The 21,947-nt window shown below is 42.5% G+C and overlaps 1 protein-coding gene and 1 long non-coding RNA gene across 3 annotated transcripts; one reads left to right on the top strand and one right to left on the bottom strand.

Annotated features, from left to right (window-relative positions):
- Nucleotides 1–2,344: 2,344 nt before the first annotated feature.
- On the bottom strand, nucleotides 2,345–6,638 carry RAMAC (RNA guanine-7 methyltransferase activating subunit). 2 transcript variants are annotated; one of them, XM_038147553.1, is made up of 3 exons: nucleotides 6,522–6,638; nucleotides 5,035–5,209; nucleotides 2,345–3,488 (listed from the first exon to the last, which is right to left on the bottom strand). In XM_038147553.1, the coding sequence occupies exons 2-3, from the start codon at nucleotides 5,199–5,201 to the stop codon at nucleotides 3,299–3,301; spliced, it is 357 nt and encodes a 118-aa protein (XP_038003481.1). In that variant the 5' UTR covers nucleotides 5,202–5,209; nucleotides 6,522–6,638; the 3' UTR covers nucleotides 2,345–3,298. The 2 variants fall into 2 exon arrangements, with proteins under 2 accessions (XP_038003481.1, XP_038003483.1); XM_038147555.1 differs by lacking the exon at nucleotides 6,522–6,638 and adding an exon at nucleotides 5,593–6,456.
- A 111-nt stretch (nucleotides 6,639–6,749) lies between these two features.
- On the top strand, nucleotides 6,750–20,401 carry LOC119704963. The gene is made up of 3 exons (XR_005258105.1): nucleotides 6,750–6,998; nucleotides 9,713–9,864; nucleotides 14,063–20,401. It is a non-coding gene; the product is annotated as an uncharacterized LOC119704963 (long non-coding RNA).
- The last annotated feature ends 1,546 nt before the right edge of the window (nucleotides 20,402–21,947 follow it).

Genomic DNA, 21,947 nt, shown 5'->3' with positions numbered 1-21,947 from the left:
TGTTCAGGAATGGACTTAGAACTGCTGCAAAGCCCTACTCAGAACTTCGCATTCACACTCTTGGTAACATGGCAGTCGTTTTTTAATACATAACACTTACCTTTGTTTTATTCATGATAATAATGATGTCTGAGCAAATGTCAGATCGAAGAGATCTCCTAAAGTCAGATTCCAGACACTGAATTTTAATGTTTACTCTGCAATCTCCAGCACAGTTAAAGCAAACAATTTCTGTAGTGTTTGAAGTTGCAAATATTAAAGTTACCCAGTTTCAGTTTTATCATCTGTAACACACTGTAAAGCACAAACTGTAATTGCACAAACTGTAATTGCAGGCAATACTCAACTGGTTTTGTTTAGCTTGACAGAGACATTAAACTGGACTTTATCATAAATACAATTAATAGAAGTGGAAATTTAGGTACTATATTTTGAATTTTATTTATTTTTCTGTCGGGTGCATGTATTTAGCAATGTATTCCTCTCCCCCCACCTCCCCAAATTAGACTCTTGCCATAATTGTTCCAAGGAAAAGTTATGTAAATAATACAAACCCTTAAGGATGAATTGAAAGCTCTGCTGGTAAGGCATATGGGAATCATGAATATAAAAACACCAGCTGGGAAGTTGCACTGGCCTGTCTCTCTCCTGATCTCAATCAAAGAATTCAGAATAAGAGAGCCAAGACCAGGAAATGAGTGATTCTGTTTCATAACTTCCACCTAGACCATCCTCATCTATCTGCTTCTACAGTTCACCCACAGTGCTGAAGATTGGATTTGCCATTTTCTGGAATACTACACCCCCTGGCATTTTTTTTGGCATGCTTTGCTGCACAGCCAGCAAAGTGGGATTCACGATGCTGTCATGAAGACAGGGACAGAGCTGGAAAAGAATTTGGGGAGACCTCAGAGCACCTTCCTCAGAAGAGGTGCTCTTTTCTTCCTAAGAGACTTTACCTCCAGGGGCTGCTGGAGAGGGACTTTAACAAAGACATGTAGTGACAGGACAATGGGGAATGGCTTCAAACTGAAAGAGGGCAGCTTTAGATGATACTGGGAAGAAATTCTTTCCTGCAAGTGTGGTGAGAAACTGCCACACATTGCCCAGGGAAACTGTGGATGCCCCATCCCAGGAAGTGTTCAAGGCCAGGTTGGATGGGACTTTGAGCAACCTGTCTAGGGGAAGATATGGCAGGGGTTGAAACTAAATGATCTTCGAGGTCCCTTCCCACCCAAACCCTTCTAGGACTCTTTCTTCACTAGCTGGAAGATAATGAAAATAATAAAATAGTTATTGAGCTTGAGGAAAGGCAGCAGATGAAACAGATCTGTTCTTTCTGCTGGGTTTAATTTCAACCTGAGCTGCTAGTCCAGATGGTGTGGAAGAGCATCCTGGCACAGCCTGACTTCCGTGGCATAGCTGGCAGTATCAGGCTCTTTGCAGGAAGAGATGCACTCCCTTCTTGGAGGGGGAGCCTGGGGTATTTGGCACTTTGCACATGATTGTGAATTGAATGGGAATTTCACCAAGGGTACTGACTTGCAGGCTCCCCACAGAGCAGACCTAAGAACTTTGCATGATCTTGTATCTCCCTTTTTAAAAGCTCCACTGTATTAATGAGGGTTCAAAGGAATGCATTTCATCCACTAGAAATCCCTAGAGGAAAAACAAACCTCTTGTGAAAAGACTTCTAACTGAATTCAAGGCAAATACCGCAGGGAGCAGGATGTTAAGTCCTGTATCAGAGCTAACAGCATTATATGAAAAGCAGAAAACAAATACTTAGCAGGTAGGTGAAGGCACTTGTGTACCACAGCCTATGTAAAAGCTACCTACAGTGACTGTTTCTGTGTAAACACACATTTCAGCTCTTAAAAGCATCTGATGAGCTGGGGGACTCTGCTTTTAACTTCTGTACTTTGTCTTTAAATCAAGATGCACTAATTTGCACTCCTTATCACATAATGCCATGACTTTTACAGCAGTCAGCAGGGATGGGACCCTGTTTCTGCACAGCAGCTGAAGAAAATGTCAAGTACAAAGACACACACTGCTCCCTTGATACAAATTAGCTGATCACATAAATGGGGAAACAGGGAACTCTGACCCTATTACAGCAAAATGTGGATAGTGGATTAACACTCCAGATTTCTAATTAATCACAATGTGTCTCATCCTTCTGACTGCAGCTGAGTAGGCCATTGTTGGGACTTAAGCCCACAGCTGTCCAATGTCAGCACTTAGCTGTCAGTGCAGCTCCTTGTTCAGCTGGTGGCTGAGGAGACAATGTTGCAGTCCTGAATGTCTCAAAAGTAGGTTTCAGAAATACTCAGAAACATCCTTTCATGTGAACTATACTTTTATTGTGTGAATACTTAAAAAACCCCATAAATCTTAAATTCTAAGAACTGAGTAACACTCTGCACTGTTTATGCTATTTTCCCATACAGAAAAAAGTACAGACCAGTACTGATCATAGTTCTTTTTTTCTATAACATGCACAAAGTATTTCATACAAACTACAACAGCATCAAAGTTTTACAGCTTTACTGAAATGGGAATTCCAAAATTTATTTTGCACACACCGAATTTATTTGAAGATGACACAGATTAATCTAAGTTCAATATTCTTTCTCAGGTAAAACTTATATATCACTGAACTGCTACAAGAAGATGCAAATTTAACTACTTATTTTTTATCCAACTTTTAGACCACACTTCAGGAGGAATACTGCAAATGCGTTGAAGCCATTGAGCCAACAGACAGTATGGTGACCCCATAAAATATTTCAGTAATAGGATCTCTCTTCTCAGTTTTAAGGCATCTGAAATTCAAACCAAACTGAGCTTCTCACAGTAAAAAGCCAAACTAAGAAATTCTCTCCACAGAAAGACACAGTATGTTAGTTTCAAAAAGAGCTATCTTAAGGCAATGTGCCACTGCTACAGGCTGCATACAAACCACAGCTATCCCGTCCTTCCCTCACCTGTTTTGGTTTCTAAAATAGAACAGAGAAATCTCAGTGATGGAAGAAAAACCTTCACAATACATATTCAGACAAAAGAAGGAGATAAAAATTTAATCTAAAATCTACAGCCTTTAAACAAACCCCATATAATACGCTTTTACTATTCATAAAAGGAGTTCCCTTTTTCATTTCACACGACAGAAAAACAGCACTGCACTTGTAACACTGATTCTTCAGTTATCTATAAAACAGTGGAAAAAATAAGAAAACTAAAATCTAACTGAATTTGTTATATAGCATCACTGGACTTTCAGCCCACAAGGATATCAGTAGGGATGGTAACGAGGCCCTGGGTTGTAGGAGTTGTAGCCATATTGTCCGTAGTGGGATGAGTAGGATTGGCCTTGTCTGTGCTGCTGGTAGTTGTTACCCCAGCCTCTATCTGGCCTCTGATTAAATCTGTAGTCACCTTGCCAGTTGTATCTGTCCCCTCTAAAGTATCTGCCATCTTGAAACCTGCAATGAGAAAACAGATCAAAGTCTGACATAAATTATATCAAGTCTAAAAAAATGAATTATAATGAACCCTTACATTTGGCAGTTTTCATGAAAACTGTCATGTAACTGTTAATACACTCAAATATTTGTATGTATATATGACAAACTCATGAAAACATACCTACAGTCATCTGAGATCACTCATGAATTTCTTACACAACACAACATTTGGACAGTCTATTTCCTAACACAAAGTATTCCCAGGCATTAGGTGAACTGCTGGAAATTTTAAGAGAGACTCAAACTGACCATAAATCTAAAAATCAACCCCAAGGCACATCTGTAGTGCATCAAAGCCAGGTTCCATCCAGCAGCTTCAAGGCTGAAAGCTTTGGCAAAGCAGACTTCAGTACAGTTACAGCCACCTAACAGCACTGAGTCCTGGAATTTGAATATTCCCTCAAATACATACAACTGCTAAAACACTGCTGCTTTATCAGTTGTACTTAGCCATTGTTCAACTTCAATTTTTGTCTTTTCAGCCCTATCTCAATTCCTATCAAGGCTTTAGCTGCCTCATAGTATTTTGTTTGCAAATGGTGTGGTGCAGACAAGCAACATCTGCAAAAAGTTCACTTTGTGACCATAGTGTAGGTGTAAGAGTTCATCAGTTCAAAGAGCCATGAAGTTTTTAAGAACATCTTAAACTATCACCTGTTTTTAACCTGTGATTCTGTGTTTTACTTAATGACAAGCTTCAAAGGTGAGAAAAAGTTACAATGTTGTCCTCCTTTTCTTCAGATAAGGCACAAATCCTATTTAGATATTTAGCTAAGGAGTTTTTCCAGTTGTTGGCTAGACTGAGTTTAACTATTTTATATTAAAGGCTGTGTTGTGTAAGAAATTCATGAGTATTCCCAAATGTACTATATGCTGTAATTGTTGTTCTTCAGTCCCTCAAAAATCTGTCCAAAATTAAGTAAAAAGCTGCAATTACATCTTGAAGAAATAATTCAAAGTATTTTGCTTTGGCAGGTAACAATGTACTTGCCAGACAGACTGGATGATTGATTTTCCAGTCACTTCTACTGAATAAAAGAATTACAGGCTAATCTTGAAAAACACAGCAAATATTTAGCTTACAAATGAAATGCTTTCTGGACAGCTCGTAACAGATAATCACACTAGCAGCTTGTTGCTTTGCACATCTTCCTGCCAGTTATCATCCAACATAAGATAGGCTGCTTAGTTTTGCAGAAATCTCATCTTTCCCCTCTGGAAAAATGTTTCTGGCTGAATAATAAAAAACTCCAGGGCAATAGGTTCAGTGGTTCTTTAGTAAAAAGCAAATAATTTAGTTCTTTTATACACAAGGCAAAAACTTTGCCAGTCGATACAGAGAAAATGTAAAACTTCATTACTTTTCAAAGACTGTATTTCCTCTTAAACCTACAGAGTAACAAGGAAATACTTCAATGAAAAGAACAGACTCCTGTACTTCTGAAATCAATTATCATTTAAGTGTATTTGTGAAATGAGCACAATTAAAAAGAAAAACCAGTACCGGTCTCTGTTTCTCTGGTTGCCACCAGATCTGTTTCTCCATTCTTCAACAATAGGAGGGGGGTCTGCAGGGCGTTTTAGATATTCTTGGTATTCTTCATCATCCGATGTGAATCGATGAGCAAACATCATCTCATAATTTGGGGGCATGTCAGCCAAGGAGGTCATTCTGAAAACTTTAAACAGAATACAACAAAAGTGGCTTTAGCAATGTATGAAGACTCTCATTGTAATAGCCACCAAAATCCATGTGGTGAAAATGAAGGACAAGGAAAAGTTACACTCAGATTAACACAGCTGTTGGGTTTTGGGAAGACAGCATAGATACCTTACAGAAAAAAGTACTTCAGAACATGCTCTCCATCTACTCCTGACACCGACTTTTGACAGGAAAACAATTCCTACAATCAGCTTCAAAAGTTTGCTAAGGTAGAATATCATGCAAAGCCTACAGATACACATAACCAGCAAGACAGGCAAAATAACCAGATATATTCAGAGTAATGTGTTAGTAACTTGATTCAGGGAAAGGTCAGCACTTCAGAGGATGCTAAATTACCTCATAATATGCTTGTCTGATGGGACTTGGGTTTAAGGCCTTAGTTTCCTTATTTTTGTATATATGCATTTGCCATTCACATGTTGGTGTTACCTGGTACTGTCCATCAACACAATCTGCTCTTAATAGCGAATCAGAAAGGCTCTAAGCCCACTGCTTTAATGAGCCCCACGTAATTTAGAGCATTTACAGCATCTGGCTCTGGACTCCCAGAATAAGCTCTTCTGCTGTCTCCCAAAGATTCGCTGGCAGGACCCCAAGAGCTAAAATATACAAAATACACACCCTCAATGACCTCGCCCAGTCTGGGGCTGGTGCCCGCTGGGCCCCAGGTCAGTGGGGTGCTCTCGGGGGATCCTGCAGCGCTCCTGCGGCCCCCGCTCCCCGGCAGCAGCCTCAGACATGGCCTCTGCTGCCCCAGAGCCCCTGGGCAGCCTTCCCCCGCCAGCGGCACAGCGCACACTTCCCTGAGGCAGGTGGAGGAGTTATTCCTGCAGGAATAACTCATCCTTTCCTCCGCCAGGAGCTAACCTCGTTCGTTTTTTATTACGGGCTATCTCTAAGGAACTTCGCTCCTCAAGTCTATGGCAGTCGGGGCGAGGGCGGCGGGGGTAGCGCTGCCCTGGGGACCCGCTACAGCTTCCCCTGAGCAGCTGGAGGTGCTCCCCTCCATAAATAACAGTTTATCCTGTTAATAACACATTCATCCCGCGGGGGCCCGTGCCGGGGACACCCGGCACCCTCCTGCACCCAAGGCCAAGCAGAGCGCGGCGGAGGGGGCTGGCTGCCCCAGGGGCACTCTGCCGGAGCCCCCTCCCCTCACAGCGGGCCGGACGGAGCTGAGGGAGGACGCGGGGGTCGCTCCCGCTCCCTCCTCCCTCACAGCCTCCCTCCCTTCCCCGCATCAGCCCCGCCGCCCCTCACCGCGCCTCAGCCGCCGGAGCCGCCGCCGCGATCCCGCCTCTTCCGGGCCGGGCCCCGCCGCTTCCCGCGCCGGGGCGGGAGAGGGGACGCTGGGCTGGGACACGGGACCCCGGGGCGGGACACGGGACACCGGGACGGGACGGGGCACACCGGGGCGGGACACGGGACACTGGGGCGGGACAGAGCACACCGGGGCGGGACACACCGGGACGGGCGGAGCGGGCAGGGGGGGAAGCAGCGATTCCTGCGGTTAGGGTTGGGTACCAGGCCGTTAGCAGGAGCAGTACTGAGGCTTGTGTGGCGCTGTCCTTCGCTGCCACGCGGGTTCTAAGGAGGTGACACCTGAAATGTTTGGGTTTTCACTGAAAAGTGCAATGAAAAAGGTGAAATCAGCATGGCGTCTGTGGCTGTCTGCAATGCCATTTAAGTGTATTTCTGTTATAAAAAAAGCTTCGGGATGTGTTGACTGCTACGTGAGGAAGGTAAGATGACGTGAAGCTTTTTGGCAGGCAAATACCTCCGTGTCAACCAAAATAATTCTGTGGTGGCGCCTGCACCAGCAACACATTTAAGCTGCCACCCAGTGCTGCAGATAGCGGTCAGTCTTGTCACCCTTCATAGAGATGAAGTTATGTGTGAGCCTCAGAACTTCAGGCTTGTCACCTTTCATACGGGTGAGGTTAGGGCTGGGGGCATCAAGACCTTCCCGCAGCAGAAATGGTGTCGGTGTCCCTGGTCCCCAGTTGGCCTTGTTCCCACAGTGCCCGTGTCTTTGCAGTGCTGACTAATTTCCACAACACTTAAGCCAATGATTTTTTAAACGGTCTCTTGTGCTGTGTATAAGAAATGGTTTTTTTATAGGACCCTTTCAGAAAGCAATGGTTTTTTACAAGCTCTGCTAGAGATTCTATTGCTCGCAGGCACTAGCAAAGCATAAAGACTAATAATCAGGTAGATCACTTGAAACAAAATACCCCAGCAACAGCAATAGCAGTAACCAACTCTCCAAAAATATTAGAATGAATAAGTGCCCTTTGTTTGATATAAACAGCAATAATTACAATCTGCTCTCCTGTGAGATCTGCAGCAGGTGTGTATGTCACTTGCAGAACAGAAGACGATGACCTCAATCCAAACAGCATAATGCAAACACCTTAGCCTGGACAGCTAGTTCTAAGCCAAACAAATTGTCATTGAGGCTGAAAAATAATATCTTTTTATTTAAGTTTTTCCCCTTATAATCCCTCTCTTACTGACTGCCTCTTTGAAATGGGCAGAAGTAAGAAGGATTTTATTTCTTCTCCAGACATGTTTCATTTTGATCACTGGATATTGCAGTTTCAGGTGTGTCTACAGAGGATTTCATGCATAAAGTTAAGGAGATGATTCTTAATAAAAGGTACACACTTCTTTATTTTTGAGTCTCTAGTCTGCTGTTTCATGGGTGACATTTTTCATTAAAAGGTCAAACTTAATATTAAACTTTTAATTATAGACTCAAGTCATCCATACATGTACATAATTTAGGCATAAATATAAGTTCTGTTGAAGGCATGAGCCCCTTGTAATCCTATAAGCAGTATATTTCACAAATTACAGTATTGGAAAGGTGCTCTCATTAGCATATTTTGCATAGAAAAACACTTGTAGGGAACAGCTAAACCAGAGTGGCACACAATTATATATAATATATATTTATACATGATACTTTTGCTTTGGTTCTTTTTTGTCAAATGTCTCTATGGCTGCTTTGGGTTATATCAAGAAGGAGATAATGATCCAAGCAATAACCTAAGATTTCTCATAGATGTTATTCTGAAATTCAAACTGCATATAAAAACCTGAAGTGACAGATGATTTTTAAAGGAATAAAGGCACTCAGAAATGAGTATTGTCACTGAGTAGAACTTTCAACACCCACAAAATGCCTCACATAGCACATACCTACAGACTAGGTGCCTGAGTGCTTAAAAGGTCAAGCTCCAAGTGTTGTCAAGACAGAGAAATCGATAATCCACTCTTGCAATCTTTCTGCTCACTTCAAGGCTCTCTGGGTAATTAATGTGTTGTTTTTGTGTGAACACGATCTCATAATCAGCATTTCTGAAGTCTACTGCAGTGTGATAAAGCCTCAAAGGGTTTATTTTTTTACTGTGGATTTCATAATGTTAAATAATGTGCTGTTAGACAAAGTCTTATCTTCTAAATTTTAAACTAAGACTTTTTCCTTGTAGCCTATTGGAAATTAATTAAGCTTTTGTAGAATGGATCTTCCTGGCTGAACAAAGGAGTATGTGCTAAAACTACCAAAGTCTTGTTTGCCTTGGAACAATGGAAAATGACAGGGGTTTTTGTAGCTATTAATCCTTGATAACTCATGCTGTTCTGTCACAGAACTTTGTATTTGATATTTTGCCTAAATCCCCAGCTTCTGGACTCATGTATTTTCTTCATACTCAACTTTCATTTGAAAATTAATTTCTAGACCTTCTTATTACAGACAGTTCTTAGGTAAAGAGGTAGGTCTGCTCTACAGGATAACCAGCCTGTACCAAGGAGCAAAAGGAAAACATTGTTCAGAATTTATTTGTTTAAAATCTTATATATTTTGCAATTTTCTGTTATCTTTAAGACTGTGTTCATTGCTGTCTCAGTAGAGCTTGACAGCTGTGACATTTTTAATGAAAAGTCAGCATGTGTCTATCTCAGTAGCAAGGAAAAAGGAGAACTAATTTTTTTTGGGGGGGGGCATTTCTATATCTTTAAACAGGAGGAATTATTTTTCTCTAGTGTTAATATCTACTTTGACAAATCACTAAGAAACTAACATCCCTTGTAATTGGGGCCTGTCTGATTGAGGGAATATTTGTCTATAAACAAATAAGCAGCAAAGCCTCCAAAGATGGTTACGGATCCTGCTGGGGATTTTTAATAACAAAGTAACATTTCAGAAAATATTTTGGTGAAAGTTTGTCTTCAAAACCCTGATTTTTTTCTTAGCTTGCTGAAACTCCTCAGTGGTTTCCTGTCAGCCAATTTCCCTCTCCCCCCGTTATTTTTGAATGTCTCAGTTACTGTGTAACTGAAAGCCTGGTTTGTTTGTACAAGGAAACCTGATTTCCCCAGGTAATTTATTCTAGGAAATGGTGATGTCTGGCACAGCTAGGGAGAGTAAGACTTTGTGTTCTGGCTCCAGCAGGTACAAAGGGCATGCGTGGCAGCCCTGTTATTGATTACCCATAAAGGAAAGCTGTGTTTCTGTGGGCACAAGAGGCTGTCAGACCACCAGGGGACAGCTGAGCAATAACAAGCGCCAGGTGTTTGCTCCATCATTCATTGCACTGAGAGGTAAGAGAGGTAAGCAGAGATACTGCTTAGCCAATCTGCAGAAATACTGGGGGCTGTGCTCTTTCTCTAGGACCTCCTGTGCTCAGAAGATGAGTTCTCATCATGGAATTTTATTCCTTTGTCTGGAAGGGATTATTGCCTAGATGAACCTCACTTAAATAACAAGAAAGACGGAAATACAACAGCTGCTGCTGACAAATGCCTCTGAAGCCCATGCAGCTCTTCTGTCAGATCTCTGCTCTGCTTTTACTGTACAGTATCACTGAGCTTCAGAGTGTCTTTCACACACCTCCATATGGCATTGTAAAGTGAAGTCCATAAAGGAACAGACTGCACATATCTAGCGACTTCACTAAACTTAATACAAGAAATGTTTCTTTCCGGTAACAATGACCTTTAAATGTTAACTGGCTAAAAAAAATAACATTGTCCCTTTTTAAAAAAGGGGAAAATGCAATTCTTGGTGCTCGATTGTGTTACAGAATAACAATTTTGGTGCTGCGGGGCCCAATTCCTTTGCATTAAGTTTATAAGAGTGCTTGCTTCCTAATTTATGCCAGTATGAAAGAAGGCCTTTAATTTCCCTAAGAGCTACTTCTGTTGTCTGTCTTTGAAAATCACAGTCATGTTAAATTATATTTCTAGTATATTGCTCTTAAGATCTGACTGTCATTTATCCATATTTATAAACATACATACAAATTTAAAATCACTACATTCTAGCTGCCTTCTTTTATTTTCACCTTTAAACTGACTAAGCCAGCTATGCCCTTTGGGGTCTATAAGAATGAATCATTTTTATTATTTTTTTTTCTCTCTTAGACAGTAATTACAGGGTAGTATGCTGTCTCTGGTTTTTAATATTATGGTGCCATTTTAATCTAAGGTGCAACACCATTAACTTCAGCAGAGTTACACTAGCAATGAATTTGTCCCCAGGAGGCTTTTCCAAATGTTCAGTTCTTTCCTCGTGATTACCCAGAGGAATGGAGAAGAAGAAGGCAAGACAGAGGACCCTTTGATGGGAGGAATGTAGTTCAAAGAGAAGTCTTGCTGCTGCCATTCATGGTGCTCCATATGTTCCTCATTTGGGGTGGAGGTGGGTTAGACCCCATGGGGCACACATGCTGGGGCTGGGGGGCAGGCAGAAGTTTTACACAGCACATCTGGTGCACAGGTTATGTCATTTCCTAGATGTAGGTACTGTACAAATTGGAAAGAAAAAAACAAGAAGAGAAAAAGTGGGAGGAATATTCAGGCACTTTAAGTGTACTTCTGTGGAACTGCTTGAAAATGGAGTAGCCAAACGCTTAGATATCAAACTCATCATGATCATCACGCTGTCTCAACTCCAACTCAGATGCTTTTTAGATGTCAAGTAATTCTGCAAGTGGGGATGTGTGAATCAGCGCTACCATGGATTACCTATTGTTCAGACAGTTGCAAAATATAAAGAAGGTACTTGCAGAAGTTTCTAGCACTAGATTTTATTCCTACTCAATTTTCTTTTACAGTTGGATATTTAATTTCAGTTTTGTCTCATTTCTTTTGTCCATCTCCAGTCTTAAACATTCAAATCCTCTGCAGTATGGAAACACCAACTTGTAAGTTAAATACAAATTAGTAGCACCCATCTGAGTTTGGAAGGGGAATTGAAAGCATTTCCTCTTTGCTGTCAGAGAGGGACAGGAGGGCAGCATGGCTGGCAGGGTAGGGGCCCATCCCACAGCCCCTAAGCAGGGCTGGCCAGGCTTGGCAGCCGATGGAGTTCAGCGGGGCAGACAAGTTCACGGGGATGAGACAAGTCCAAGGCAAGGCAGAAATTCAGGTCAGCACGCGGGTCACTGCCCAGATGAGCAGGCACAGCAGGGCTGGGCAGGGACCGAGGGCCCCGTGCCTGGGGCAGGGGGGGCCCAGGGCTGGTCATGCCAATTAAGGGCTGTCAGTGCATTCAGGGCCCCGACATGCACATCTGGTAGCAATTGCTGCTGTGTTTAAATCAGAAACTCAGATCCTTGCAAAGCCCAGGATCTAGCAGGGGGAAGTGGTTATGCCTTTCAGCAAAGGTGTAGCGTTTCTCCTGGGTTGGACACTTGATGCAGTTTGCCTGTTGCGCTCCAGTCAGTTGCCTCAGATACAAAGTCTAGGTCTCCTGTTTTACTCCCAGTCTCCCTTCTCAAAAGGAGGACATTCTGTGGGCACTGGAGCATTGCCCTGAGGCTCACTCTGAGGCCCAGGTCTGAAACGTGCCCATAGATGTGCCATGAAGCCCCTGCTTCCGCCTGTCCTATTTATGTGTAGGGGTGAACACAGGTTCAGGCTCTGCTAAAGGCACTGAAGTAGAACTGCATTTCAGGGTCTTGTTCCCTCTCAAGGCTGAGGTCAGTGGAACCTGACCTAAGTAATGCTCCCTCCATCATTTACTAAACATGGCTCTCCCCAGATGACTTTACCAAGAAGCTGTTAGCACAGGAACTGATCTCCCTTCTTTCTCTTGTAAGGAGAGTTCCTGAATGTTCTTTGCAGCTCCTCTTAAGTTTAAAGGCCATTAGAGAGAGCAAGGGCTGAACTATAGGCCAGCTTTGTACTAACTCAAATTGAGAATGTCTTTTTAGTGTTAAGTTACTGCTTTCAAAAGTTGCAAATGAGAATTTTCCTGACATACCAATCAGCATTGAGACCACACTGTGCTACAGTGAAATAAGGTGTAAGTGAATTAGCTGAGCTGCAGAGAAGCCTGCAGGATTTTGCAAAGCTGGGCTGAGCAGTCTCCTCCCTCTTGGGAGCACTCCTCTGTGCATCCCTGCATTGTGCTTGCCCTCCACAGAACCTGGAAACTCTTTGACCAGGCACTATCTCTTCAGTTTATGTCTGTGCTGTGTGGTGCTTGGTGTTTTTCTGGGGGTCTGGGCCAACACTGCTCAGAGCAGTAACAACTCTCCCTCCTGTTACTAAATTAGGACTTGAGATCATTCTTTCCAGCAAACAAGGGTTCCTAATCTTTTAGGAGATTATGTATTGGCTGCCACCCCTCTGCACCCCCTCCTGGGGCACCCCTCTGCCTCAGATGTCAAGGCACAGCATCTTTGCCTCCCTTAGTTCTGCTGTAATTCCTTCTCCCATCTTTGCCCCGGGCTCCTGCAGCAGTTTCCTCTCCTGGACCATTTCCACGGTGCTGTTGTTCCTGTGGCCCTGCTCACCCTCCCCGTTTCGGGTCTCCCTTTCCCACTTTTGTGAGTTGTAGCAGTTTCTTCCCTTTCCCCACTCCACCTCAGAGCTCTGCTGTGGAGGCAATCAGCTGCTTAGCATGGCAGTGCTCAGCTGAACTTTCTGGTGCTGGTGGGGAACTAGTGCAGAAGATCTTGCTGACTACTTGACAGTCTAAACTTAAAAAATATAGAGATATTATCATGGTAAATTCATAGTTCTGATGGAGCTTCTGATGGAGGCTCATTAAAAACAAGCTAAGAAAATCTCACATATAAATGAAAAGCACATAGTAGATCGTGGTGATATGCTGAAGATGATTGTTTCTTGTTATGCTGTGGCTGCCCATTTTAAGGATAATACACAGATATTTTCTTGGTCCTAAATGGTAGTGTGGGGATATCACAAACCTCTCAAGTAAAAACTTTAATTAAAAAGCAAACATTAATCTCCAAGCAGCAGCATCTGCAGCATATTGCAAGATAAGACTTCACCATCCTGAAGAACTAAGCACGATTCTAATTAAATCAGGGAAAAAAATGATGAACTAGATATACGATTTATTTAAGGATAGCAGTTATATAAGATATCAAAGATCTCACGGTTGCTATCTGATGGGAAATGTTGCTGCCAGATCTCACAGACTATTTCCAGGGAGTGAAATCCTTGTTCCACTGGTTCCAAGTACTGTTGTGATTTTGCATTCCACGGGGCCAGGACTTTGTGGTGGCTCTCTGTTGAACATGGGAGCCCCGCTGGCCCTGTTGAAAGCTGCAGGTGATCCAGCAAGGAAGCAACGTGCTCCCATGGCATGAGGAGCCACCACACTGCGAGTGCTGCTGCTCTTCCAGTGAGGCACCAGTACAAAATTCTGACTATTTATGGTTATTTAAGATCCCAGAGCACCTTTTGAAAATTGTCTCTTAATCCCTGAATGCTGGCTAAAATCTATTTTAAGTGATGTCACTCAGCATTTCCTGTATTGTTCCAGATGAAGATAGTGTTGGCCATTGCATCCTATTTCAAACTGCATGCTGGGCTCCTCTGTTTTGGAACAGCTGATATTTTCCAGAAACACCATGCTGCACTGATGTGTGAAGTGATCTCTGTGTATCCCTCCTTGTGTCACAGGAATGGAATGAGGATTAATCAATTATGACCAAATCATGATCCCAGTGAAGTCAAAAGAAGGGTTTTGTTCCGTGGGTATCATGAGGGCCAGGGCTGGCTTCTGTTTGGATGCTATTGCTTTGAGATGCCTGCATATAAAACCAAAGGAAAATGCAAAGCATCACCTTGTTGAAAGTGTCTGTTAGTGAGAATTCCTTTAGCTGGAGATGAAAATGCATTTTAACAGCTGTTTCCTCAAGAGTTTAGTTACTTGTCACAGCAGGCGTTATTGTGCTCGAGGAAATTCTGGTTTGTTGAATGTGGCTTTAAGCATGTGGTGCTGGCTGGCATTTGTGGCTTTGCATGTCCTGTGCATTCAAAACATGCTTTGTTATGCTTCCAGGGCTGGCTCTTGCTCTTTCCCAGAACAGCTTATGCTGTGGAATTGTATCTCAAAAGCCATGTTCTTAAATCCAGCTACAGTTCAGCTTTAAATATTGGGAAAACATTGAATACTGAGCAACAATAGCTGCAGGTTATTCTCTATGACCAAGTGTTAATTATTTTGGGCAAACAAACATGATCTAAAAAAGAGCAATTCTGGCTAGATTCCTAGGGGACTGCAAAATATTTCTTGCATAGATCTTCTGTCACATGCCACTTATGATGTCACATTTAGAACTGTAAATCCATTTACAAGTTGGACAAATGATATCACTGAAAAACCTTTTTGGAGGATCACCTAACTTCTTCCATGCAAATATAATAATAGTACATCTCTCATGCAAATATAGGAAAGAGTGGTCATGAACTATTTTGGGAAAAGGGAACTGACCAGATGGACAGGGAAAGAATATTCAGTCAGAGGAGCAGAAGAACAGTAATAAATATTATTAAAGGTGGGTATGGATGAAGATTAGCCTATTCCTGCACAAAAATGATCAAATTAAACTTAGAAAAATGTTGGTACATTCACAACATAAATCATGTGCTCTTCCGCAAAGAAACAGTAAATGAAAAATAGAGGATATGTGGCATCCATACTTTGTAGTGTTGACTTCATTTTCTCAAGTATGTAGAAAACGTTTTGATTTGTGTATATTAATATTTATCTGTTGGCTAAAGACTAAATTAAAACAAAACACAGTTAAAAGCTTTTCTGGAAGTTTTAAGTGTCCTGCTCCCCTTTGCTCCAGTTCTGTGGTGTTAAACTGAATTGTTTGGTGTCATCTCCCATGGTAGTGCACAGTGACCCCTCCCCTGGCTCCAAAGCCCAAAGTGAACTGTGGATGAAAACCTTGGTTTAACCTTACCCATGGCTGCTGCTGCCTGCCATCCTTTTCCTTCTAAACCCAGGAAAGGACTCTGGATCTAGAGCGTGCTCCTCTGGGTGTTTGAGCTGCAAACTGTCTCTAAAATGTTTGGGGTTTTTAAAAATTATTTGCATTGAATAAAGTTTTGCTCTGATTTTTCAAAGACTATGGATTTTATACATCCCCCGAAGGACCATGACATTTCACAAGAAAAGTGGAATCTGTGCTACCATTAGATACAAGAACTTTATAACTTCTGTTATGTAGAATTTTGCATGATTGAATTTAAGAGTGTTGGCAGTAGATACATTCTGAGAAAAAAAATACTGAACTGAAAAAAGAAAAAAAGCAGTTATGTTTATTTCACTGTCTGGTAGCATTTCTGTATTTTGTCATCCAGCTATTGTTGCAGAACAAAGTAATATTGGGTATAATTAGGAATGCAGAAACACTCCTTGAACTATCCAGGAAGATACCCAGCTCAACTTGCAACCCAACTGAGGCCTTTAAGATGCATTTTCTCATCAAGGTATTCCTGGTATCTTTCTTTGTGGAAGCTGTAATCTTGTTATTCTATGGTCAAGTACTATTTATTTACTTTTTGAGATCTGAATTTTTAGTGTAGTAAAACCATTGTGATTTGTGGCCCTCTGGCTTCACTTTTATTATTGATTAATTATTACAGGTTAAAGTCCACCAATGAGTGGGTCCAAAAGAAACACAAAGAATGAGGTATTTTGCACCAGCCTGAGGGACAAATTCCCACAAGCAGCCAAGGCAGCAGTTCTGGGAAATTAAAATGTCTGGCCCCAGCCTCTCTTTCTCTATAGAGAGAGACAATGGGGACACAGTGATGAGTGACCCTTGGAGATAGCTGGGGGATAAAGACCTGCCTGCTGGCACACACAGACCCTGGAGAAGGGCAGGGGGGAAACAGGATGACTTGGAGAAGGACAGGCTGAAAAAAGAAAAAACTACATTTCTCACTACAGTCTCCAGGAACATCCCACATTTCCTTCTCATCCCTCATTCCTCTCATGCAATGAGCCTGGGGGGATCTTTTCCTCCTCCCTATCTCCTTCTGCCCCCATGCAGCAGGACCCCCTTGGCCAGCTCAGGACCCACTGCTGCTGTCCTGGAGAGCCCAACACAGCCAACACAGCACAGTGGGCAGATTGGGAAGGGAGTGTTGAAAATGCCACTCTGTGGTTGCTTGGAAATGAAATCCAACTTTAGTATTATTTTTGAGCTTATATTTTTGAATCCAAAATTCCATCTGACGGAAGAGATGGGTATTTAAACAGATGTCTGCAATTTCTTTAAAAAATAGAGATTGAGTTACAGATGGTAGAAAGGGCCTGAGAATTAAAAACTCCCGAGCTACAAGGAAATTTACATGTGAGCAAAATGTTTTGCTGAAATGTATGGTCATACAATTCTGCATGTTTGAAAATTAAGCTTTTTTTCACCAAAAATGTGAATATCTTTTCCCTTCCCTATTATCTGCTTCTCTGCTGCAGCCTTGGCTGTCACCATCACTGTGACAGCCAAGTCGCAATATGAGGGTCCTGTTGCTAACAGACAAGACATACAGTTCTCTCCTTCTCCTTTCTCTTGTATAATTTGGCCTGCCAGGACCAACAATTTTGATCTGAATTAGTTTAAAAGAAAACTAATCTACCCCGTTTGCATAATTGGTGCCTGATTGCTCTAACTCCCATCTTATAAAATGAAAATAAAAGGAATTTTATGATATAAGCCTGGAAGGAAACCAGAGTCAAAATCTGTATTTGTAGATGAAATTGAACCTTTTTTTCTTCTCTGGGGATTTAAAAAGAAAGCCCCCAAAATACATTTTGAGTGAAAAAGCTGATAACTTCTAAAGTGCCATATGAAATGCAAAGCCCTGTATATTGGAAGGAAAACATTGAACATATTTGGTACAGTTTTGAGGAGCAAGTCAGGATCTTTCTCATCATCTGTGAGACCGGTACATGCCTTCGAGCAGCTTTATGAAGATCTTCCCTCATGCACGTGTGCTCAAAAAAGCTGTATTTTTGTGCATAAGAACAAGTAAATAGACTCAAATACAAGCTGTGAGGACACTCATATGCAGCACTCATCACCTGCAGAGTCCCAGTCTGTCCCCTGCCAAGCCAGTTCAAACCAGCATGATTCCAGAGCACAGCAGCAAGACCCACTACATACAGAAAAAAGCTGTCAGATGACCAAACTAATTTTCTTTACAGTGGAGTGGACATAATCTAAGTGTCTACATCAATGAAAACATTAAGAAGGAGAATTGGGATTATCTGTCTTACCTAGTAAGTACAAAGGAAAATATCTGATAAGGGAACAAGGTTTGCTCCCATTTGTAGCCTTCAACACCTTGCTGGGTACTCAGATCCAGGCTGGAGTCCTGTGGTGACTGCAGGGCATTGTTCTGGTTTGTTGGCTTTCTTTCCGTGTCCAGGTCTTCTCCCTGTGAGATCTTGTTTGAAATTATTTTTTGTTGGCTGCATTTGTCTTCATTGAGAAGGCAACATATACCACAGTGTGACAGTGACAGCTCTTTGCATTTACATAAACATCTGCTTGGATTTGGTACTTGCATATTTCAAGGATGACTCTTAAAAAAGTGAAGGAGAAACTGGGCATGAACCTTCTATGACTCCAGTTAGACAGGTGCTTCCTGGCACTAAGTAAATATAAGAATAAACTGCAGAATTAGAGATCCACTTTCAAGTAGATTGATTAATTGCTTTTAAATTACTTTCTGCCTTTTATTTTTTGCTTTTAAAGACACAGAAACTAATCCTAATAGTTTGGCTTATTTCTGAAGGAGACTGGAGAGGAAATCTTTTTTTCTTAGAAATCAGATGTCTTGCTGGAGGACTTGTTGAAGGTCTCATGTTTATTGTGAGCTCTGACATTTTAATTGAAAGGACAAGAGTGTTTATTATTTTAGGCAAATAGATCTTTTGTCCTAATTATTTATTAGATATCAGATTAAGTAGGTTTTAAAAACAAATACTACAAATCAGAGTGTTTTCAACAAAATTATTTAAAATCCTTTCTTTTCTAACATTTTATATCCAGTGATATTATAATTACATTAGTTCTCCACTTGTCAGGAGATTAAAAAACCTAACTCTCTGTTTCAAAAGTAAAAATCAAGAATTCCCCCAAGCTTATTTTCATTAAACTCCTGGATAACATTTAAAGATAGAAAATGGTTGGTTATTTGTCAAAGGGGAGAAAAAAGGGAAATGGCACAGTCCTGCTGGATTAAAAAAATGCAGATTTCATCAGTCTACTTGGAAAAAAGAGAAAATCACAGTACTGAATATTTTATTTAATACTATATGCCATGGGAAATAGAGAGAAAACTACCTTGAAGTACAATAGTTTAAAAAGACCAAACAGCAGGTTTATTCTGCAATAAAATTACATCTAAAATAAAATAGAGTGGCAGAAGACAACAATAGTGAAAACCAAACAAAAGGAGAGAACAGAAACACAGAGAGAGAAAGAGCCCAGTGAGCTCTGTGCTTTTCAGAATGCTGGGTACATAGTCCTGATTGTTAGATCAGCTTTCTGAAAAGGATATTCACCCTGTATCTAGGAATCAAAAAATTATATCTTTAGGAGGCCTGTGGGAATAGGAGAAATTTCTCATCTAAAGAAGTTAGACCCATTTACAGAATGTGGATATTTTTATTCCTCAGCTTGAATCCTACCAAGGGATCCTGTGCCTTCAGTATTTTGAGTGCTCCTAAGCGTGCCACAGCAATAAGGGCACACTTGTGAATACTAAATGAGGACTGAATTACCCTCCCTTACACATCCTGTGCCTGAGCCAGCTCGGAAATGAAAGATCATGTCACCTATGAAGCTTGACAACTGATTAACTGTGATAGAATATTTATAGTTCTCATTTCCAGAGAACTGAAAATACCTTAAACAACTGGAATACTAAATTACACAAAAATAATGTAAATCAATGGGAACGATACACAAACTAGGACACAGTGCTGGTTGAGAGGTTCAAGATGGAACTGACTGTAGAATAATTTAATATTGCTATTGTTAAATGGTTTGCATGCAATCTGGGCCTTACTCAAATCCCTGGGACTTTTACCATCGACTTGAAGTGAGGACAGGGCCTCATCCTCTTTTTGGCAGAGAAAGGAGGACCACAACTCTGTGCAACACTTCAGAAGGAGAAGTATCTCATCCATTTGGAAGAATAGTGGGAATTTCAGATGAAGGGACTGCACTTACCCCAAATACTCCCAAATAAGAGCAGAAAACTGGGTTAACTTGCTGTCTGCCAGGGAAAATATCTCAGGGTACTGGAGAAATGGGACTAAAACCCTCTGTGTCCTAGAAGACAGTTCTGCAAAGAGCATGAATGAAGTGGGAAGATCTTATGAACAAAAGTAATATACAAAATTCAGTATCATGTGAATTTCACAGGCAATTATGATTTCATAAACTTAAGCTTTATTTTTATAAATGGGGATGAAAGCACAGTCTTGAATAAAAGATTGGAAAAGATTAAGAAATTAGAAAATGCTAAGGCAACTGCAGTTCCAATTTCCAATTCTCATCTTATCATGACACACATAGTGAGTGCAGTGCCCCATTTTGATCCAATTCCATTAGATACTTGTAAGTCTCATGCAGCACTGGTTCATAAAACACAGGTTTTGGATACTCACCAAAATGAGCTCATTAGAGAGGAGCAAGACAACTTCTCTCTGATGAATGGAGTATGTAATTTAACAAAATGAGGTAAATGGTGTAAAAGCAGTGTTATAAAATGCTCAGATCCACGGTGAATGTTTTTTTCCACAAGATTTCTAGGCTGCTGTTTTTACCCTCAGAAAATGTTACTCCTCTCTGTTTCCTAGAAGAGAGGAACGGTCACATCAAAGCAATACCCGAGGATGCAGGCTATCATGAACATGAAAGGTTTGTCACTTTTGCCATGGCTATCTCAGAGAAATGGAACCTCACCTTCAGCTGGCAGAACAAGGACATAGGAACTTTTACATCAGTGATTAGGTAAGGAGTTAAGTCTCCTTCAACACCCACAGTAACCCTCTGATGTGGTAAAGAGAGCAGGTACACGGGAGAGGTGTCATCCCACAGCCTTGTGAAAATGTCTGTGTCATTCACCCTGCTCCTTTTTCTGCCCAATGACATGGACTTTGGGTGTATGGGATTGAAATTCCATTTTGGTGTTCCAGACATCAGGAAAGGGTTGTCTGTCAGAAAAGGGGTTCCACTGTCCATAGCTGGAAGGTGTTTGGTTGCTGGCTAAGTTTTCCTTTCAGGGTTCCCATGATATCCCAAGGTAATACTAGGGACACCCCCAGTTATCAGACATGAAGTAAAAGCAAGCAAACATAAAACCTTTCCCACAACTTCTAAACTTCCTTGGAAAGAAAGGATAAATCAATGTGAGTTAAAAAAAAAAATAGAGAGAGATGAAAATAATCACTCTTGATGGCAGAGTATTAATTATAACTTTGTGTGGGTGAAGTTAAAAGCCTGTTGTATGTGTGAATTGGGCGTATTTTCTCCACGAAAGAGTAAGTGTGTCTGTGTACACAGTCCTGGGAACACCCGAACGAGCAGGTCCACGGCCCTGCTATGGATTTGTGTCCTGTGATTGCCGGCCAGGTGCCAGCGTCACCCTCGTGCTTGGCTAGCCATTGCACGGCTCTTCCACACTAGTTCAATTTCTCCTTCCCTGGTTCGGAATCGTCCCTCTTTATTTTCACGAAGCCTACATAATTTTGAGACCCTGTGTGGCACAGACTTGTAGGGAGGCTGAGAAGAGCCAAAGGAGATTCAGTCCTGCCGACGGGATTCACATTTCTGAGCAGAGCAGGCGGGTGCTGGCTGGGTGCGGCCCCTGACCTGCGCTGCGGGGCCGGGTCTGCCGGGGCCATTGCCAAACAGGGCTGACCCGGCCCCGTGGCTCGCAGGCTCCGCACTCACAGCCCGGGGAACGCGGGGAGGGCGTGACAGAGGGAGAGAATCGCCCGCTCGTGCTTCACCGGGCATCCCTCGGCGTGGCACCGCCGCCAGTCGCAAGCGCATCCCCGGGACCCGCGCTCGGAGCGCGCCGCGGAGCCGGGGCTGCGGGGGGGATGCCGGTGCGGGACAGCCGCTCCCGGACAGCCGCTCCCCGGGGCTGGGCTCACCCCTCTCGCCGCTGAGGCTCCCCGGCCGCGGGCGGGGCCGCGTGGGGACGCCCCACAACTTCACCCGAAGTTTTCTTGCCGCCTCGTCCCCGTTCGGCGGGCCGCCGCCCCCCGGCGAGGGCACCATGAGGACGAGACCCTCCGCGCTGCGCACCGGGGCACATCCCGCCCACCGCCGGCGGTGCTCCGGGCCCGGGGCGGGGAGCGGAGGGGCCCGGGGCGCGCCCACCGCCCG

This window comes from Motacilla alba, chromosome 10 (genome assembly GCF_015832195.1).
Source record: "Motacilla alba alba isolate MOTALB_02 chromosome 10, Motacilla_alba_V1.0_pri, whole genome shotgun sequence".
Taxonomy (NCBI): domain Eukaryota; kingdom Metazoa; phylum Chordata; class Aves; order Passeriformes; family Motacillidae; genus Motacilla; species Motacilla alba.
Note: the sequence above shows the minus strand (reverse complement) of the source record. Positions and strands in the feature narration are given on the sequence as shown.